The sequence below is a fragment of the Podarcis gaigeae genome, assembly GCF_964106915.1.
Source record: "Podarcis gaigeae genome assembly, chromosome: 2".
NCBI classification, from domain to species: domain Eukaryota; kingdom Metazoa; phylum Chordata; class Lepidosauria; order Squamata; family Lacertidae; genus Podarcis; species Podarcis gaigeae.
In genome coordinates, this window is record NC_139679.1 from 15,785,266 (window position 1) to 15,806,127 (window position 20,862).

The 20,862-nt window shown below is 42.5% G+C and overlaps 3 protein-coding genes and 2 long non-coding RNA genes across 8 annotated transcripts in view; 3 read left to right on the forward strand and 2 right to left on the reverse strand.

Annotated features, from left to right (window-relative positions):
• Nucleotides 1–541: 541 nt before the first annotated feature.
• Nucleotides 542–20,862, forward strand: part of LOC310839926 (homeobox protein Hox-D3-like) — a gene marked incomplete at its 5' end in the record, with an annotated part of 116,435 nt that continues 96,114 nt past the window's right edge. For both annotated transcript variants that reach the window (XR_014561703.1, XM_083729009.1), the window contains one exon: nucleotides 542–1,160. The remainder of the gene's footprint in view (nucleotides 1,161–20,862) is intronic.
• Nucleotides 1,655–20,862, reverse strand: part of LOC310840022 — a 141,317-nt gene continuing 122,109 nt past the window's right edge. Inside the window, exon 2 of the long non-coding RNA XR_014561767.1 lies at nucleotides 1,655–3,002. This is a non-coding gene — a long non-coding RNA (uncharacterized lncRNA). The remainder of the gene's footprint in view (nucleotides 3,003–20,862) is intronic.
• Nucleotides 7,110–11,314, reverse strand: LOC310839981. Its single transcript, XR_014561715.1, has 3 exons — nucleotides 11,187–11,314; nucleotides 9,616–9,691; nucleotides 7,110–8,047 (listed from the first exon to the last, which is right to left on the reverse strand). It is a non-coding gene; the product is annotated as an uncharacterized lncRNA (long non-coding RNA).
• On the forward strand, nucleotides 13,620–16,161 carry HOXC6 (homeobox C6; the record flags this gene model as incomplete). Of its 2 annotated transcripts, none has more annotated exons than XM_083729087.1 (2): nucleotides 13,620–14,019; nucleotides 14,827–16,161. In XM_083729087.1, 2 exons carry the CDS (start codon nucleotides 13,620–13,622, stop codon nucleotides 15,159–15,161), a joined length of 735 nt encoding a protein of 244 aa, XP_083585213.1. In that variant the 3' UTR covers nucleotides 15,162–16,161. The 2 variants fall into 2 exon arrangements, with proteins under 2 accessions (XP_083585213.1, XP_083585214.1); XM_083729088.1 differs by having other exon boundaries at nucleotides 14,851–16,161.
• The window catches only part of HOXC5 (homeobox C5), a 74,145-nt gene continuing 71,811 nt past the window's right edge, over nucleotides 18,529–20,862 (forward strand). For both annotated transcript variants that reach the window (XM_083729082.1, XM_083729083.1), the window contains exons 1-2: nucleotides 18,529–19,247; nucleotides 19,963–20,177. In XM_083729082.1, the coding sequence (XP_083585208.1) occupies nucleotides 18,719–19,247; nucleotides 19,963–20,177 (744 nt within the window). In that variant the 5' untranslated portion in view covers nucleotides 18,529–18,718. The remainder of the gene's footprint in view (nucleotides 19,248–19,962; nucleotides 20,178–20,862) is intronic.

Consider the following 20,862-nt stretch of genomic DNA (forward strand, 5'->3'; position numbering starts at 1 on the left):
TTGTAGTCTTCCCCTGTCTCCGCCCCTTCGCATATTAGCTGCTTCGTGTGTGTGTGTATGTGTGTGTGTGTGTGTGTGTGTGGTTTTGTTTTGTTTTGTTTTTTAAAAAAGAAATGAATTAATAGGCTTAAAACAAAGCTGTTACTCCTACTCCGTCAGCTCTCTCCAAATGAATTCGGGTTAGAATATATTTTAATGCGTGTGTGTGTGTGAGAGAGAGTGTATATATATATCCACACGCAGACATATATATACACACATGTAAATATATGGAAAGAGTAATTCTATAAACATGGCGACAGAGAAGAGCATTTGCACTCGTCACAAAAATGCAACGCATTCTTGGTTGTTTGCAGAAAATTTACAGCTGAGCAATAAAAGTTTACGACTGAATCACAAGTTGGATTGGCCACAGGAAGTCATGTGGACTCCATCCATGAACGTGAACTTTTTATTGTGGTTTCTCTTATGACTCTTTCGCAGTAGTCCTTCCTTTAACAGTCCAAGCAGTGCCAGTGAAACGGGGGTACGATGGTATCTGTATTTTTTCCTTTTAATTATTATTAGTATTTTTTTCTGGTGGTGGTAGTGGAGGGGGTGGGGGAAGGAATCTCGAATTGTCTCTGTTCTTTCCCCTCCCTCCCTCCCTTCTTTCTTTCTTTTTTTCTTTCTCCCTTTCTTTCCTTTGGGGTTGGAATTGTTGGTTGCTCTGGGCATTTAAGGAATAATGAGTTTACTGCTGCGGCTGGTTGCCTCCTCCCATTCTCCACCCCTAGGGGCAAAACGCAACACATTTCCTTGGGAGGATGCAATGACGAGGGGGACAAGGAGTTGTAAATACCTTTATTTTATTTTATTTTTAAGGGGGAGGGAGGGGGAAGAGATGCTAGCCCCGTCTTCTCTCCTGACCCCCAAGTTAAAAAAAAAAATACAGAAGAAGACTATTTTATTTTTTGGTTTATTTTCTGTCTATCCCTCTCCCCACCCCCCACTCTTTCTTGTTTTGTTTTGTTTCTCTTTTTTAATATTTCTGTGGAGCTGAACACAGCGTCAGCGGAACAGAAAAGAGGCAGAAGAGAGAGAGAGGAAGGGGAGAGACAGAGAAGGAAAGAGAGAGAGAGAAAGAGAGAGAGAGAGAGAGGAAGGGGAAAGAGAATCTGGTAAGTGTTCCCTTATTGGCTAAAATGTGTAACTAATGATCCATGGCGATGGGTGTTAAAGATAATGATGCATCGTTTTCGCGAAGCAGACGGAAAGAGGGGTGTAGCCTGGTTATGACAGAATATGATCAGGAAGGATCGGCGCAAATGTGGTTAATTCGGGGGAGGAGGGAGGGGGGTGAACGGTTTGCTAGTGGTGATGTCACTGCGGTCTGGTTTGCTGGAGACAGAGGATGCCGGCTGCAGTCTGCCTCCCCTTTACAATGGTGCAGTGTTTTACTGGGGTGGGGAGGGTGGCGAGAAGGCTGGGATGGAAGCGCCCTCGCGGGGGGGTGGGGGGAGGAACACAGCGGCGAGAAAGCGCCTGTGGTCGTAGAGTCCAGTAGTTAAAGTCAATGAGAGTATCCGAATCGAGCATCAGATTGGGCCCCAAGGCCATTGAATCCATTTAATTATTATCATCAGTATTTAAAAAGTTTTTTAGTGTGCGCGGATTTTGTTTTTGTTTTAAAAAAGAGATAAACAACAGTGACAACTTTTCTTAAGAGCAATTGAGCGCAGTGAGTACTTCAAGCACATGCGCAGTGCGCGCTCTCATCCAGGAAACGGGAGGAAGATCCCCCCTGGTGTACAGCAAGAAAGTAGCCAAGCAAGCAGGAGTGCCATTTTTAATGAGCAATTATGAGCTAGCTGTGTTTGTTGTGAAGCAGGAGGCGCCTTACCTTTCCACTCTCTCCCCCCAACACATGGTTCCGATTGGCTCTTCGGAAAGCTTATATATTTTTAAGACTATATTTAGGAGTTGACCGTCCGCCCCATTTGAGAGTGTGTTTCTCTGTGTCAGTCTCAGGCCTCCCCCGCCCCTCCGGGAAAGGTGCAGTCCAATGTAGCAAAGCATGAATCCTGACTTTATTTCTCTCTGTATATAATTTGATGGCTGTTTAAAGAGTTTAAGAAATAAACTGCATTGTTTGGATGTGCCGTGTTAACATTTTACGGTGTGGAGCGTGTATTCCAGTGCTTGTTTGTTGTGTTATAACGTTGATGAAGAGGTTTTCCTTCCAACATGTTAGCAGAGAACGTGGGATTTTTTTTTACATATTTCTCTTTCTAGAATACACACACACACACACACACACACACACACACTACACCGGCCCAACAAAATGCATTATACCCCTATCAATATGATTATGGGTGTATATCCTCCTGAGATTTTCCTGAGTTAATGTGGGTGCAAACTGCATTCCAATTAGTAAATAATAATAATAATAATAATAATAATAATAATAATAATAATAATCAGAAGCAAATCATAACAAAACGGACGACGAGGCTTTCGACAAAAGGGTGGGGGAAGGGAACAAAGACCCAGGTCCCTTACTGAATTTATTTTAAATCCATTCCCCCTTTGCCCATGCTCATAAACATATAGAAATTCAAATCCTTGGGAAGGGCACCCTGTTCGTCTCCCGCTTGTAAGGCCCTTCAGCTAGATTCCTCAATGAAATATTTAACACATTCTGCATCCAGGTTTATAAAAGGCCTCGCCCGCGATAGCGTTTTGCCACTGAGCACACACTGCACGGTGCTTTTTGAGGGGACTTCTAATGAAACGCGTTCTAATTGGATTGCTTGCTGCAATATGTGTGCTGCAATGAATGACTATTGTTTATAAAAGTGGCACACACAAAAAAAAACCAAATAACATCTGTGGGGTGGTGTTAAATCTGATCAAATACATCCGATCGCGCCAGCCATTTTATTCTTAAGGAAAGCAAGACCGAAGGCAGCGCATCCACGAGCCTTCCTGGGGGTTCTGTAAACAAAAGAAGCCCAAAACTGGTAAGTGGGACGTGCGTATGTGCATAGAAGGAGCCGCACATTCTAGACGCCTGTTGTCTCCCATTTTGCTTTGGCGAGTCGGATTTCTGGTGGGGGGTGATGGGGTTGCGGGGATACAATTTGGGATACGGTTGCTGGACAGTGCGGGCTGCGCGTTTACTCGGGAGTCAGTCAGTTTAGTCTGCAATCGCACCTCGAGGGGCCAGTAAACCCCACCGTAGTCCATAGGAATGCGTCGCTCGCTTTCTAAATGCGCTTCCTATTGGGCGTGTGGAAGAAAGCCAGGTGGCTTACTTGCAGGTAAATGGGTTTAGGAGTGGCGATAACGAACCAAGGTTCGCCCTCCCTCCGATTAGCTTGGGTGAATATTTATATATGCGGTGGGTTCCATTACTGACTGCATAGGAGATCGCAATAAGGACCTTTAAAAAAAATAAATGACCAGGCAATGGTTATTTGAACCACATGGTTGCCGGACTGTCGTTGTCGTTCCCTCCCCCCCCCCTTCCTTTTCTCCTCTCGTTGTTTCTGGAGTTAGGACGTGTTTTTGTACTGGTTGAAGAGATATGAATCCCTTTCGATATTTGCCTGTTGTCCAATGTTATTTGCTGTGCTGTTTCCTTTAGCCTTCTGCAACAACCACCCTCTCCTCTCTCCCAGGATTGCCCATACAATACACATTTTAATGTATTGATTTAGTCTTTAAACTGACATATTGCCGTTGTTCATAAACTCAGAACGTTGGAGCTGATCTAAAAGGAGGGAATATAAGAAAAACTGATTTATATTCCCTGCACTTTACAGACCAAACGAGAAGAAATGAATGGCTCCTTTTATCTATAACATCACCATAGACGAGGGATCATAGTGAACATTCCCAGGCATTATTGACACACAGGTCCAGGAAAGGGGGGGGGGGGAGAGAGAGAGAGACAGACTACATCCAGGAGCAAAATCCGATACTGTGATAGTTAACGTTGGCCCCCGCACGTAGCTTCTAATCCTTGGTGCGTGTCATAAACAGGGCAGTAAATGTGAAAATTGAAAACCACAAATGTGACACGGTAATATAAATCACACACATATATATTTATTAAGGGGAACGAGTGCCATAATAAAAACAATTGGAAGAACATTACAATTTTACAACAACTGCAATATCAATAATACATTTCTTTACAGCAGCAAAACCGTATCAACAACAATAAAAGCAACCACCACTATCTATGTACCTATTTTTCAACATAGAAAGAGAGAAACGGGGCGGGGGGCGGGGGACGAGGGGCGAGCAGCGGCTGGAGCTGGGGTGAGAGTGGGGAATGAAAAAACATAATGAGTCAAACTTTTTTTTTAATGACAACCTCAGTAACTGTCGTAATAATGCACCCTGAAATCGTGTAATATATACCAATTTACATTTCATTTAGGAGAGAGAGCAGGCAGGCTGGCGGTGTGCGCATGAGCAGCTGGGAGTTGGGGGGAATACGTACAATTAGGATTGCTTAAATCAGTGTTCAAAGTTTTTAAACAAAAAATAAAATAGCAGAAGTAGGCGGCCACGTTGCTTAGAATAAATAAGGTCTGGCTGCAAAATAGCAGCTGCAATGCCTGACCTTGTTTATGAAAAGGATAGGGCGAGTTGGGAGAGAACTTCACTTTTCAATGATTTTGTTGTATGTGCTTCTGGTTTTTAATTTTAATTTTCATTGCGTTTGGGACTTGTCTTCCTACATTTTATATTTTAGCACGCTTTGCGCTGTATTGGCCTGAGGAACTGAGAGGCTGTCTTGGGCCTATGGTGATGCGGATATTTTCCGGACCTTGCCTTAAGTGGCAAATGTATTTAAGCTCCACGAGTTACAATGAGAGATTATTTACGCACGTGCTTAATTAACTCTTGCTTTGAAATCAGTAGGTGTTGAACGTTCCTCACTTTCCCAGGATCGTGTCCATACATTTGTGTGATGCATTTTTTATTTGTAAAAATGGGACTGGCTGAATAAACAAAAACTTTACACAGGTTTTTTTTTTGTTAAAAAAAAAAGACAAAAAAAGACTGGGTCTTAAGGCCATGGTTAAACATAAAATAAAATCACGTCCCAGAAGCAAAAGGGAGAGAAAGTTACATTTTGAAGGGGGAAATGCGGGGGAGGGGGGAGAAACACTGATGGACGAAAGAATGGTACCTGTGAGTCAAAAGACTACGTGGTCTAATATATAATATGTGATATAATATGTTCTTATATGTCTCGCGTACATATGAGATATGGGCGTTTGTGTGCCTGCATGTACATTTCAACATTGCAGACACCGGTCTCTTGCAGAGTGCAACGAAATATCATAATTTCAGCATCACATCGAGTTATTTGGTTGAATTGAAATGTGCAGCCTTGAGGATGGGTTATCTTCAGTCGGATGTCAGGGAATCTGAGGGCGCGGTCGGTTCTGTGTTTATATTTTATATGCTGTTCTGCATAACTGTTCGTGTACCGTGGAGGGAAGTTGTGGATATAGAGGTTTTAAAAAACGAGAAAGCACGTGACAGTTTTGATTCCTGGAATTGCTGATCAGATCCACTGGCGTTTCTTGAGGGTCATCTAATGAACACAGGGCAATTTACAGTTGTTGTGGGTGAGGTTGTGCAGTACACGCCTCATGAGAAAGGGAACCCACAAAGCAATAAAATGTAGGGAGTGCAATCCAGCTCCGTGAAAACCCACTGGATTTTCTGCCGTTGATTTCGATGAGATCTGTGCGTTTGCCCCCAGACACAAGCTGAACTGCGTTTAGCGTGACCCCAACTTTGGCGCAAGGCCGCCTCCTATTTTCCCAATAAATTAACAGCAGGTAATAAGTTTAGACCGTCCGGATTTAAATCGAAACAGAAAGGCCTAGAAGGCGAGCCAGACCTTCCTAAAACGTAGTACAGTAAATAGGAAAGACGTTCTGCTGGTTTTAACTGCAGTGGATTTCATGAAACGTGGAGAGGATCGGAGTTCTCCTCCAGCAAAAGACCACGGCGGTGGTCAACCCGTGAAAGTAAACTCCGCCGGTACTAATGAGACTTTACTACCTAGTCTATCATGTTGTTCGGGCAGAGCGGGGTTCAATTTTTTACATTCCACGTTCTCCTTGATTTAAGCAATCACGGGCATTGCCTGAGCGTATGCGCGCGCTCACCTTTCTCTCTACATAGCCTTTTTAATAGGGGTCCTATTTTTCTCTCCCCCGCCGTCCCTTTCTTTTAATTGCTGCTTTCTTTTTGTTTACTTGTTTTGTATACTGCCACCAAGTGACTGAAACTTGGCAAGCCAACAATTTTGCAATTTGGTCTCTCTCTCTCTCTCTCTCTCTCCCACCTCCCCCTCGCACTTTTGTAGGATGGGCGCGAGAAAGCTAAGGCGGCGCGCGCGCACGCCCGCAGACAAAAATAATAACGCTATTTCACGACTGGAGAGTCAAAATGCTTGAGAGAAAGAGAGGGGGGGGGGGGGAGAGGACGACTGTTGTGCCATAAAGGCCGGAATCGCAGGGTCTTTTACTACTTCCAATCGACAACAGTCTCCTCCCCTCCGTTCCTGTTGCTGCCTCGTAAACAAGCCCCCTTTGCGCTGGTTGGACAGTTTAGAACTTTTAAAAAGTTTGGTCTCTTCAAAGCTATTTTGAAGTCGGCTGTTCGAGGGGTTGAATTGGACATTCGGTGGAAGTTCCTCGGTGGCTTGTTCTGTTGCTGTTTGAGGCAGCAATCTCCCTCTCTCTCCCCCCCCTCTCTCTCCCCCCCCTTCATTTGAGAAGGCTGCGTTTTAAATCGCTTCCAGTGTTCATGCATTCATAAAAATAGATAAGGCCCGTCAGCTGGAGGACGCCATTCCCGCCCCCACTCCTGGGGGGGGGGGGAGGAGAGAGAGAAAATGAGTGTATTTAAGCAGATCCAAAAATACTAAACTGTCGCCCCATTAAAAGTTACGCAAATGGATTGCATTTCCCAAAGTGCAACAAATATTGCCTCTCCAAATATGTAGCTTAATAGTAAGCGACCAGCTTTTTAAAGACACACACACACACACACACACACACACACACACACACCATTAAGGCAACTAATACTGTGTCCTGACTTATTATTTATTTTATTTTCTTCTCCCCCTTCTTGTTCTTCTTCTTCCTGGCGTCCTGAGATTAATTTTTCCTTCTCCCCCACCCCCACGTGCAAACAATAAAATGAAATAAGAACTCATAGATAATGACAACCATTCCTCATCATTGAATTATTCTTCCTGAACGTATTAAAATCGTATTCTTCTTTGTTTAATCTCTTCGCGGGCGTAAGTAGTTGCTTATATCCATATTTTATGTTGCTCTATAATATCACGCTTTATAATTTTTAAGCCGGTAGCTATTCTCCATGACAACTCGACGTGACGTCACGACCGCAACTCTCTTGAATGTCAGAAAGGAAGGAGGGGGGTCATTGTAGGGAACATTTCCGTGCCATAAAACGGAGTAATCCAAGTCAACCATAAAAGTTCTCTAAACTGAACATCCTTTGGTGAAGTTTGCAGGGCTATCCGACCGTAATAGACATTACACAGTAGCAAGCCGAGAAGAAAACTCGGGGAGGGAGGGGGGGAGAGACTCTTAATTGGCCCAATCACCCAATAATATATTTACCTCCTGTACTGTCAGCATAGGGACACCTCATATAGTTTCAAAAATCCCACTGAATATTACAGGGAATAAACAGGGGTAAAGGAAAGGAGAATTCGGAATAACTTCTAAGTTGGACAAGCTGTCAGATTCCGCCGCTGCCTCCTAACTCCGTTACCTTGGACCTTGCCTGATTCGGGGTGGGGTGGAGGACTCTTTAATTGGCCAAGGCTTAACTTACAGAACTATAGTGGTGGTGCGGGGCGTGGGGTGCGGACAGATACAGAAGCAACGTAGTTACTTGAAAATGATTGACCAACGTGAAGTTCCGTTTATAGGAGGCCGGAAGGTTTCTAGTGCTGGAAAGGGGGGGGGGGCGGGCTCCACCAAGACATCTAGAATGAAAGAAAAACAGACAGATAAATAAGTGTATTTATATATACATGCATTCATACATACAGCAACCTATCAACAACTAAATAAATAAGAGAGACACATAACACAGCGTGTATAAGTTAAGGCGTCCACAACAGGTTGACTTGGGGGAGAGGGCGGGGTCTACGTAAATGCCTAATAACGTCAGAAAAAAACGTGAATCCTAATAAAGTGCGGGTCCCCACTTATTTCAAACGATAGTGAGCCCATTCCTCTCTCCACCTCCCACCCGTTATTTTGCCTATCTTAGAGGTGTGTTTTGACACTCTCCAGGATTCCCACCAACACCACCCCAAGATAAATCGGAGCCCTCCATTCACCCCCAAACCCTACAAACGCATATATCTGCATCCCAGTTTGAAGCCATTAGAATGCCTTTCCAGCAATATCATTTGGGTTATGACATTTCCAGTATAAAACGTTGCCAGCTTTTACACACACACACACACACACACACACACACACACACACATATATATAATACCCCCTTGGGCTTTTTTTGTTGGTTTGATGGGTTTCCTCATCTCCCCCACCCCACATGCGGCAGATCATACGGAGTGGGGTAGCAACCCGAGTTTCCTGAAAACAGAAAGTTATAAACGGCTTTTTCATTAGTCATGGAGCCATAGCAGTAAGACCACAAACAAATCAGGACTTGCACTTTTTCTCCCTTGCAGCCAAGAATATTGCAGGCCGAACCGCAGAAGCGGTGCTTATGTGACAAGACGTAGGGGGGCGGATGTTTTTTCGAAGGATGCAGGGAAAAAGCAAGACAAAATGCAGAAAGGGAGAAACCCCCGGTTGTTATTATTGCTAATTATTGACAATAATAATTATTTCTATTGAAGGTAAATTTCTCCAACTCTTCCCTTTCTGCGTATTTTAAAATTATCATTTTTTGTCAACCACTTTAGTATAAAGTTTAAGTAATATCGTGACATAAACTGGGTGAAAACTCTGAGCGAAACTAGCAGTCCGAAAGTTAAGATTATCAAGATGTGATTACTGTAACAGAAAGGACGACTCAAAACAATGCAAACGCATCGGTCAGGCGCATTTGACTCCTGACATTTACGCGCTACATATACTGCTTTTTTATTTTATTTTCTGTCTTCTTCTCATTATCATCATCCTCATTATTATTATTTAGTTATTTACGGGCAGAGGGAACATTTGATTAAGAAGGTTATTCTGTAGGAGCAGGAATAACTGGAGTGCAAGCGCTCTAAATAAATAATTACAAGGCAAGAAGCTCTAGCCTGCAATAACTGTCAAGTCTAAAAAGGCCGAGATAACATATATAAGGTGAGATCAGCTGAAATTAGATATCCAGTTAAAGGTACCACGTGGATTTAAGTACAACACCTTAAAAATACGTGTTTCTTGCGCGCAAATTTACTGGCCACGTTGCCTGCTTATGTCGTTCTGTTTATCTCTCTTTCTTCTGTTTTCCATACTGGTCCATACACAAATAATTTTAAAAAACAAAACAAAGGTAAAAGCAAATCGCCAAGTGTGGCTGTCTTACTTTTGAAATGCATGCGTTGCACGAAAAACACATACGCTCCATCTACACAGATCCAAGACCAATTTGCCTCTTCATCCTATAAATGGTACACAAATGAGGACATAGCTGTAGAGTCTGGAAGTCTATACATAGATATAACTACACGTTATAAACAAGCCCGCGCGTGTTTGCTGAGCGGTGTGTGTTTGGGGGGGGGGGAGTTCTTATCAATCTATCAGGGAATAATAAACTATTCCAGACAAGAGTGCAAGCTAATCCAACACATGAACAGTAAACAAACGTATTTGACCCAGGGCAACTTTGGTTGCATATTTAAAGCTAACCAGACACAACCCGCATTTATGAATAAGCAGTTTTCTACACCTAGGCAACAGACTGGGTGAGAATTTGTGAAGCGCTCTCCCCCCCCCCCCCCACTTGCTCCACTTGCATTAACGGTCTCAGATGAAAACCCTTGCTACCCACTCTCCTCTCGAAACAAACAAACAAACGAGTAAACAAACGCTTCCGAATTTGCATTCCGAATCACACGACAGAATCAGAATCTGACAACATTTTACTTGGGCTGCAAGGGAGAGCGGAGCCAACGATAGCTCTTGTTTCCTTTCCACAATTAGTGGGGATGGAAAACACATGTGTGGAGTGTGCATTTTTGAAGCTTTCCTCTAAATCAGTTCATCAATTCGCTAATTAAAAAGGAGAGAGAGGATGAGAGAGAGAGAGAGAGAGAGAGAGAGAGAGAGAGAGAGAGAGAGTTCTAACGAAGCATATTTTTCTTCTTTAACCTCGGTGTGGGGGTAAAATCCGGGGGTAAAAACACAAAAAAGAGAAAACAGCCTTATGAGCGAATGGATGTTATTGCAGCTTTCTGTGAGCTCTTTAACTCCAGGGGGCGGGGAGGGGGGGGAAAGAGACCCCAACTGCTGTACAAGAACTACTCCAGGATCTGCGCATATTTTCACTGCTGTGTAGCAGTTTTAATAAAACATCTGTTCTTGCTTCTGCTGATGAGTTTACATAATTGTTTGCAGACCAATTTAACCAGAAAAAGTCCTACACATTTCCCTGTGTTGTTTTCTTTTTTTTAAAGGGGGGGGAGGGAAGAGTCGTCTCCTTTGATCAAATACATTATAAGAACCTTAATAATAACTTCTCCCCATATATATATGTATATATGTAACACTAAAATATTAGGAATGTAACTACTAGAACGCTGAGTCTAGTATATATACAAATTTCCCAGCCTCTTCTTTCTGCCCATCCAACCAACACTTCAGAAACGTTCTATGTTGGGTTTCTTCGCGCCAGCTGTTTTCTCTTCCCTATAATTCGACCAGACTTCTAGGTCTTCTCTTCTGTTTAGAAAAGTAATAAAACACTTCACTTTCTCCACTCGAAATCACTTGGTACTCACCAGATCCCTCCAAAACAGCTCTCTAGGACTTCTGCAGGCCCCCCCTCCAAACCCCTGCCCCTTTGCATTTGCTTCCATCCCAGAAATTTTAAGGGTCTGAGATAATGATTATTATAACACTAGAACAATGAATGTACTTTTGGTGAATCGAACCTACCTAGAAAGACGGTCTTCTTCTTTTTCTCTTTCTCATTCCCACACACCTTGAAGTTCTATTACTTTTAATGTAGTCTTAATCTACACTGAAGTATTTTTAAAGATACTATCCAATCTAAACACAAACACACGAGGGGGAGGGAGGAGTCTCTCTCTGTGTGTATTATCTAACTCCCATTAAAGGAGAAAGGAAAATATCTACCTTCTATCAGTTCAGATTGATTGTGCATTGGAAACCTACACACACACACACACACACAGAATGACTTTGAAAACTAGTGATATTAATTGCTTGCAGTTACCATGAGCTTCACTGAGCTCTGCTTGTCTGCCTGTCTCTGTTTATCTACTGACCTACCAACCTACCTACACGTACAGACACATGGGTTGCATTGTTATGTATATCTCTAAGTGTGTGTGTGTACTGGGGTAATGTTTGGGCCCTTTTCTTCTCTCTCCCATTCTCCTAGTGATTGTATCTCTCTGCCTATGGATTATCCGGTATAATGTGCGAAATAGCTGGGAAGCCTCAGGAAAGCAAATACTATTTTCAAAATCGGCATGCTAGTAAATTTGTCATGTGTACCAGCCTTAAATGTGTACACGTTGGGATGAGAACTACTGCAGGATGGAAACGCAATGTCCATTTAATAGGGAGGGATGCAGGCTAGAAGCTTAATAACAAACTACACACTCTCTTGCTTTTTTAATGCTCCCTGATTTATTTATTTTAAGAAACTTTATTTTTTTTCATACTGACACTCAAGGAACGCTTAACGTTATACAAGATGAATACTTCAGCCCTCTTTTTGTCAGTTGCAGTCTCGTTTATGGTTTTATTACTACCATTGATTACTTTGCTTTGTTGCACAGAGGAAAAAGATCATAAAATCCTTTGGCATCCGGGTTCCACTTAGAGCAGGGGTGTGGGTGTGTGTAGGGGGGGTATGTGGTCCCCTTCTTTCTCAACTAAAACCTTCATCCAAAAGAGGAATGTTAGAAGTATTGATTCATTACGACCAAACACAATGAGAAATATTCCAAGCTTTCCAGAAAATCGACTGGTTTTACCTTTAAAATCACTAAACAAAAGCTTCCTAACATGCCCATGGAAATAAGGCCAGTGTTTCTTAGTCCTAATTGAATTTTTAAATAGCAAGCCAATGGAATGATGTAGGAGTCTTGCTATATTTACAGATCAGCAGGTATATTTTACTTTTAAGGAACAATTTATGGCACTGGATTGAAATTAAAATTAGATTAGCTGTCTTCATTTCAATTAGTGTGTCGGTGCAAATCCACCAGAGGAGTAGAATGTAATCCACTCTCTAATCTAACTAAATATTTCAAGGGAAGTTTTCCAATCAGCTACAAATATCTGGAGTCGTAAATTTTTTTCTTCCTTTCTCTACCTCTTTCTGTTTTTGCAAACGTAAACACGAGGGGCTCTTTCTTGCAAACACCATTCCAAATGCAAAGGTAATGCTTTGGGGGGGATGTTGATATTGCAAATGTAAACATTGCCATAGCAGTCTCCAGCTCTGAAAAATGACAAAGCAAATATTCAATAGAGAAACATACAAATGTGCTGCTGCTGCTGCTGCTTCTTTTTAATTCTAACCTGGACTCTGAATTTTAATATATATATAGCAACAACCCACCATCCTGCAAAGTTCTTCAAATTCCAGAGTACAGGAATGCTCTAAAAGATACAGTATCTGCCCAGCTGTCACCTGGTCTCCTCTCCTTGCTTTCAAGATTGTATTATAAAGAGCACAAGCACTTGATTCCACATTTATTGACCAACAGTAAATTAGTGGAGGAAAAGAAAATTTATGGTTTAATATTTTATGCACACTTGAGATTTATGACTATAATTTCTGAGCTATTTGGTTGCTAGGTATTAAGGAAGCATTTTCAACAGAATAAATATCCTGATTCCTGATCTCCATAACCATTTGCCTTTTCTTTTCGTTTTTTTTTAAAAAACACCTAAAGCTCTATTTGGGTTGTGAAATTTAAAGAAGTCTTTCTTTCTTTCTTTCTTTCTTTCTTTCTTTCTTTCTTTCTTTCTTTCTTTCTTTCTTTCTTTCTTTCTTTCTTTCTGTGCCCCTCCCTCTTCATCCCTTTCCCACTCCCTCCCCCGAACCATACTTACTATTTCCCCCCTCTTCTTCCAAACCATCTTATATTTAGAATTTCGAGACTTACTTTCAATGCATACTTAGTTTCAACTGGGGAATCAACACAAGCAAAAGCAATTTTTCCGTGTCTTGACATCTAGCTTCCTATTGGCTCACAACGGGTCAGCTGACTTTGTCATTTTGTCTGTCCTGGAGTGGAGCCGTCCCTATAACAATCTAGTTCAGACTACAAACTGGAGACAGAAATAAATATTAAAGAAATCATACAAGCCAGGTATAGGGGGGAAGATATGAATTCCTATTTCACAAACCCGTCGTTGTCTTGCCACCTCACCAGTGGTCAAGAGGTCCTGCCCAACGTGGCGATCAATTCTTCTGCTTATGACCCTGTAAGGCATTTTTCAACTTATGGAGCAGCGGTTGCTCAAAACAGGATCTATTCATCTCCTTTTTATTCACCGCAAGATAATGTTGTGTTTAGCTCCAGTCGGGGACCATATGATTACGGATCTAATGCCTTTTATCAAGAAAAAGACATGCTCTCTAGCTGCAGGCAAAATTCTATGGGACACAATACACAAACTTCCATTGCACAGGATTTTACAAGTGACCAAAACAGGAGCACATCCCAGGAACAGAAAACTAGCATTCAAATATACCCGTGGATGCAGCGCATGAACTCCCACAGTGGTAAGTTTTACAGCTTGCAGAGATAAATTAAATAAACTGAACCATCTTTACGACCGTCTCCCTAGCAGAACAGGCTCAGCTACTTTTTATGGCCCCATAAAAACAATAATATAGCTTCCTCACAGTTGCCGCTACAGGCCTTTTATTTGTTAAGTTGTTGCAAGCGAATATGGCTTCTTATGCTCTTTCTAATTAAAAGACTTCGAGAGTGTAAAATATCTATAATAAAGTGCAATCAGCTCTGATTTTTTTCCCTTGGAGGGGGTGATGGAAATAAGGTGTAGAATAGAAGTGATGTGTTTTGGGTTTGTTTGTTTTTTAAAAAATGTATTTTCCCTGATAGGTGAGACAGGGCATTTTTATTAAGGCAAAAAATTGCAAAGTGTCTTGTCCAATAACAGCTGGGGGATTTATGAAGTAGCTTGACTTCATAATATATGGAAGGAGTGTCTATTCCTAGTAATTAAAGCAGCACTGGAGTAAAATCTAATTGGATTTTTTTTCAAGTTTGCAGAAATAATTAAAACAACACATTCTGAATCTTTGCAAATAAGATAGGAACATGCTTTCAATTAGACACCCCCCCCCCATCCTCCATGTGTGCTGCATGATTTTAATGGGTAGTAAGACTAAGGCACAGAATTAAATTGTGCATTGGGTTGGGGGGGGGGAGTTGGTCGGTGGATGACAATGAAGACTGAGTGTGGAGGGTGGGGTTGGGGAAAGCCTGGCTGACGGTCTTCGTTGTGTGTCTGTTTTTTTTATTTACGCATTTTATTTTCAAATCTGTTAACTAATCGTTTTTAGTTTGTTTCGTTTCCGAATCCATAGGGGTCGGCTATGGAGCAGATCGGAGGAGGGGGCGTCAGATCTACTCGCGTTACCAGACCCTGGAGCTGGAGAAGGAGTTCCATTTCAATCGCTACTTGACGCGGCGAAGGCGGATTGAGATAGCCAACGCTCTTTGCCTAACTGAACGCCAGATCAAGATCTGGTTTCAAAACAGGAGGATGAAATGGAAAAAAGAGAGCAATTTGAGTTCCACCCTGTCTGGGGGAGGTGGCGCTGGAGCAGCTGCAGATAGCTTGGGCGCAAAGGAGGAGAAAAGGGAAGAAACAGAAGAGGAGAAACCAAAGGATTGAAAACACTGACGGTGCTGCCAGATCCCTCTCCCTTCCCCAACACACACACACACATTCGCACACGGTCCCTCTTCCTCTTCTTTCCCGATCTCTCGGTCTCTTTCTCTCTCGCCCCCACTCCCAGTTTCTCCTTTCCATTCTCTGTTACCACTGGCACAATCTATACATTTGGTTGTATGAGAGAGAGAGAGAGAGAGAGAGAGAGAGAGAGAGAGAGAGAGAGAGAGAGAGAGATGTGGACGTGGGAGACCTCCCCTCCCCCATCTCCTCCATCTCTCCAGCAGTGATGCACCCACTTTCATAACTTTCTTCCTAAGGAGCTCATCAAGACCCCCCTCCAACCTCACCAACCCCACCCTCTCTGCCTTTGCATCCGAGCCCAGCTATCTACCTTTGCATAAAGACTGTATTTAATGCAAACCCCTCCACCACTACCACCACCACCCGCCATTCCTTCTCCACTTCCCTAGACAGAATAGTTTTGCTTGCAAAAAGGCAGATCCCCCTGTAGGGGCTGCTTTGGGTTGCGTTGAGATCAACCATGTCAAAAAGGCACTCTATGCAGTTTCGCTTCCAAAACGATAATTATTGTGGTGGTGGCGGTGATGTAAGTGGGGGGGGGATTGAATTGCCTACCCCTGTGAAAATATTTCCTTCCATGCCCACCTTCTCCCACACCTCCAAGCTATGTCTACCTAAATATAGCATTTTCCAGAGTAAACTAATTGTATTTAAACACTACCTGAGGTCATTATGCATTCTACAAACTGTGACAGTTTCTGTGTGAATATTTTTAGCTGTATTTGTGGTCTCTGTATTTATATTTATGTTTAGTACTGTAATGTTCAAGCAGTATAAACGTGAATGGAATTCTATAGCAAGTAGGAGGAAATAAATAAATAAATCTTGTGTTACACTCTCTAACATCATGTATAAAGGTCACGTCCAGAGGACTATGGTTGAGTATTTAATAAAAACTGGATATTATTTTTAAAAGTTACTGGATGGTTTCTGAAATTCAATTGGGGGAAGATCTCAGGTGAAAGAGTTTTGCATCAGCCAACACGGGTTCCGTGCGTGAGAATGCTCCATTTTTAGATGCCAGTATTCATGATCGCCTGTCAGCACGACTCTCGGCATATTTAGTCGGAAGTAAACAGGATGGTGGGCGGATATAATTTACTTCCAGTTAGGTATCCTTAAGTATATATAAAAATATATATATAATGAATATCTATATCCCATCTTGCCGCGTCTCATTTCGCGCTTTCATCCCCTGAAAACTGCATGAAACCCCAACTCTCAGAGTGTTAAAAGCTCAGGCAGATTTTATTCCCTAATTCTCGAGGCCAAATAATTGCTTAAAAACAAATGCATTTATTTATTTATTCTTTAAATTAAAGCTACCAGTGGAAACTAGACTCCCAGGGCACCCCTCTCTAGATATATTTATTTCGAGGTAACAGTAGTGGGCAGAAATATTTTTATGTTTTGTTGCAGACGCTTAGAAGGCGCAAAGGCGCGACTGACACTAGCCTAGTTTGCAGTGAGCACATCAACATTACATTGTGGCTTAGGCTCAGGAATTGCCCTCTCCTTTTATGTTTAGCTCAGAGGCATCTTTTCAACCAGGTACAAACGTTCGAGAAAGTAATCCTGTCTTCTGGAGAACCTTTGCTGGGAACCTTTGCTACTCTTTGAACATGTTGCACTAAACTATCAGGTTCCCGTTAAACAAAAGAAAATACCAGGAAACCCCCAACAAGACGATTTCTTACCCCCGCTTGTACATAAAATTTGGAAGGCTTTAAGAACATCTCTCTTTAGATATGCCAGAAAAGCCTAGCACATGTAGTAAGTAGAGAGATCATATAAATTTCAAATGCAAATAAATGCAACATAGAGGACGGGAATGCAGGTAACAATATTTAAGAGATTTGCTCCCGTATTTCCAAATGTCCCTCTGCCATAATTGAGCTAAACATTAAAATAAGTACCAAACATAAGCCAAGGACTTTTAAAAGGGCCACTGAAATTAAAAGTTTATGTTTTATGTTAAAGCTGCCCCCCCAAAAAAAGACCACGTAAAACTGAGGTGGTAAAAAGATGAAATAATATATTTATAACTCACATAGGTATTCCAATGTTATTTATTTTATCCTATTCTTTAAAAAAGTTTAATAAGTGGAAGGAAAATCTTCTCTGTTTCCAACTGTTTCGCTAAACACCCCGGCGGAAGGGAATATATTTCTCATGCGAAACCGGCAGATCCAACCTCATGTTTGCAAGCAGGGATTTGCAGTGAGGAAGGGGAGCCTTGGCACACACCTTCACTTGCCTGATATCCCCCTCTCCAAGCTTTTTAAAGAGGCTTCTCACGTGCCCACAGACATACAGACATACAGACACCAAAAAACAAGGTGAATGTTTATTCATTCGCCCAAGGTACAAAGCTGATTTATGGGGAGGCTGCGTTGATTCATAACCTCCAGTGAACACACACACACCAACTCCCAAAGATACTGCATTCCACATATACAGAAAGATATACAAAGAACAGAAGATTAACACAACATAGGTTTCAATTTGCTGCACGCGCCTAGTCATAAAAGCAGTTCCATGCGACCAGTTATATATGCATCCATGTCAACAATGCAATGTATGCATGTGCATAAAGCATAAAGCGTACAGAGCACACTGACTTTACTTCCTGCAGCATATCCCACTTACACCTACATATATATTCTCTGGTGTACCGAGTAACGCTAACCAAGGGAATTCGAATCCAGGACTTTGTCTCCCTGGTTGCACTCAGTGCAGACGCAATCTCGATTGCATTAATTGAGAATATGCGTCTGTTTACACTGGATCAAGCGAACAGGCTCACATAAGGCTGCTGCGCGGGCGCACACACACATGTGCATACAACACGGAATATCCGGCCTACACAGAAGGAAATGTTTTTACACGAGGACGCGTCCCAAGGCCATATTTTACACCACCCCACATCCAGGACTGAAAATTTCCTATGAATCGCTGTGGACGGGAAATTAGCTCTTGTCTCCCATCCCTACGAAGGCTTAGGGGCTGTTTGTGCGCGTTGTTTCACACCCATAAGCCTCGAGCGTTAGGGAAGGGTAGTATTTTATGAGACGTCATACCCCAGACCCAGCACCAGGTGACGCTATAGTCTCATTGTCTCGGTGTTTTGAGTGTGGGGCCTTTTTTTTTTTTTTTTTGTTTCGTTATGCCAACATATCACATACGTTTCTCGGGCTTCCATCAATAACCTCCTGGGGTCATCAAGCCAAATTTATGACTGGCCAACACCGTCACGTGATTCTATTTAAACATCCCATATTTGGGCAGCGCACATAGAATAAAGAAAAGAAGAATCTCCACCTATAAATTCTGCACTTTAGAGAACAAAAAACCCTGAACTTCAAAAGGGCCACAAATCAAGCCTAATCAAAGGGGTGTGAGAGGGAGAGAGAGAGAGAGAGAGAGAGAGAGAGAGAGAGAGAGAGTGGGGAGGAAAAAAAAATATAATTCCTGACATGAGTTCCTACGTAGCCAATTCGTTCTATAAGCAAAATCAAAATGTTCCTGCCTATTCCATGCAAAGTTATGGGAATTATGGATCTGTGTCTGAGGTTCAGCCTTCCAGATATTGCTACAGTGGGCTGGATCTGAGCATTACATTCCCTTCATCTGGGGCTGCCAACTCTCTGAACGGTGTGGACATGTCTTCAACCCCCAGACCTAACCCCGACCGACCTTCCTGTACAGTCATGGGATCTGCAGGGCACACTTTAGGCAGAGACGACCAGACCTCTCTAAACCCAGGAATTTACAGTCAGAAAGCTTGTGGCACCACCACAGCCACCAGCAGCAGCAACAACAACAGTACGCCGTTGGAAGATAGATCTAAGAGCAGTGGGGAAATCAAGAGTGAACCGGTGCAAACAGCTCAGCAAAGCGGGCAGTCCATGCACCAACAGCAGCACCACCAGCAACAGCAGCAGCAGCAGCAGCAGCAGCCACCACAAATTTATCCGTGGATGACCAAACTACACATGAGCCACGGTAAACTTTCGCTTCTCGATTTTGTTTCACAGGATTTGCCTTGGTTTTATAGGCCATACGGGGCAAATAATAAGGGGGGAAAAACCTGGGGTCGTAAATTTTACGACTAAGGCATCAATTGCTCGTAAAACTGTCCACTAAAAGGCTTAGAGGCGATATACGCCCAAATTTATGACGGCATAATTGGATCATAGAAACAAAACGGGTATAAAGGCAATATTCCATTTTTTTGTTGGGGGGGAAAGAAAGGAAGAATTTTTTTAAGGGGGAGAAATAACTTGGAAAGGCTCGCGTTCTTTAAGAGGAAGGAGAGAGGGGCTTAGGAGTTTTTTCAGACCTTACCACATCATGCCATAAAGTCAGAAGTTTTGCCTCTTTCCTAACCTAGGAAAATGGGCGACTTGATCTATTTTCCCCCTTCTTATAGATACACTTCTTCGTGGTTTAAAGGGAGAACACTTCATTAGGGACTAACCTTAGGTTGAACCCAAAACTTTAATGAGAAAGTGTTGGAAAATACCCCTCCTCTATTAAATATATTAAAAATGTATTCTGGGTAGAACCAAGAAATCTCTCTCGCCCCCCCTTTACTTTCCTACTCCCTTCTTTTTCTTCTTTTTCTATTATTATTATTATTATTATTATTATTATTATTATTATTATTATTATTATTTATTTTAGCGGGGTTTTTTATCCGATGTCTTTTGTCTTCCAGAAGCAGATGGCAAACGTTCCAGAACCAGCTACACTCGCTACCAAACTCTGGAACTAGAGAAAGAATTTCATTTTAACAGATATCTCACCCGCCGGAGGCGCATAGAGATCGCCAACAACCTATGTTTGAATGAGAGGCAAATCAAAATATGGTTTCAAAACCGGAGGATGAAATGGAAGAAAGATTCCAAATTGAAAAGCAAAGAGTCTCTCTAGGTAGAAATCCGGGCCAAGGGTTGGGCGGGGAGAGTCAGTTCACATTGACAAGAGTTGCTGTTGTTGTTGTAGCCTACCTTGAGAAAAGTTTTCTTTGGGAGGTGGGGAGACGAAAAGGGCGGGTGGGGGGGGAAGGGTCGCAGACTGGACTGAACTACATACTCTAACAAATCTATCAGACAAAGGCGTTCTCTTATTAGTATGCAAACAGACCCTTTAGCTTTTCAGCTAGAATTCAGTGTACAGCTCGCTGGAGGGTTGGTGGGTTTTGTTTTGTTTTCCACCACACCACTCTAACCTGTGTCCCCTTAAATTGGGAGGAAATATGTCGGTCAAATGAAAACCAAGCCAATGGGCGACATTTGAGAGGTCCTTTTATCTATAACCTATTTCTCTGCCTATAAAAGATTACGCTGAAGATCAGAATAATACGCTTAGGAAACCCAAGTCCAAGTTATGCATAAAAGAAGGGATCCTCAGGACTTTTGGAAAGTCCCGAGGCCCCGATCCTTAAACGTCAGGCTTGGAAGTAAATCCCGTTGTGAAAGGCGTGGGAGGTTTACCTCTGTGTCCAACGCGGTGGACGGGCGACAAACCTGTTGTGAGCACTTATTTCTCAACCAGCCCCACTGAATGTGGGGGGACTTCCTTCCGAGTAAACGTGCATAGGATCGGGCTGCACGAT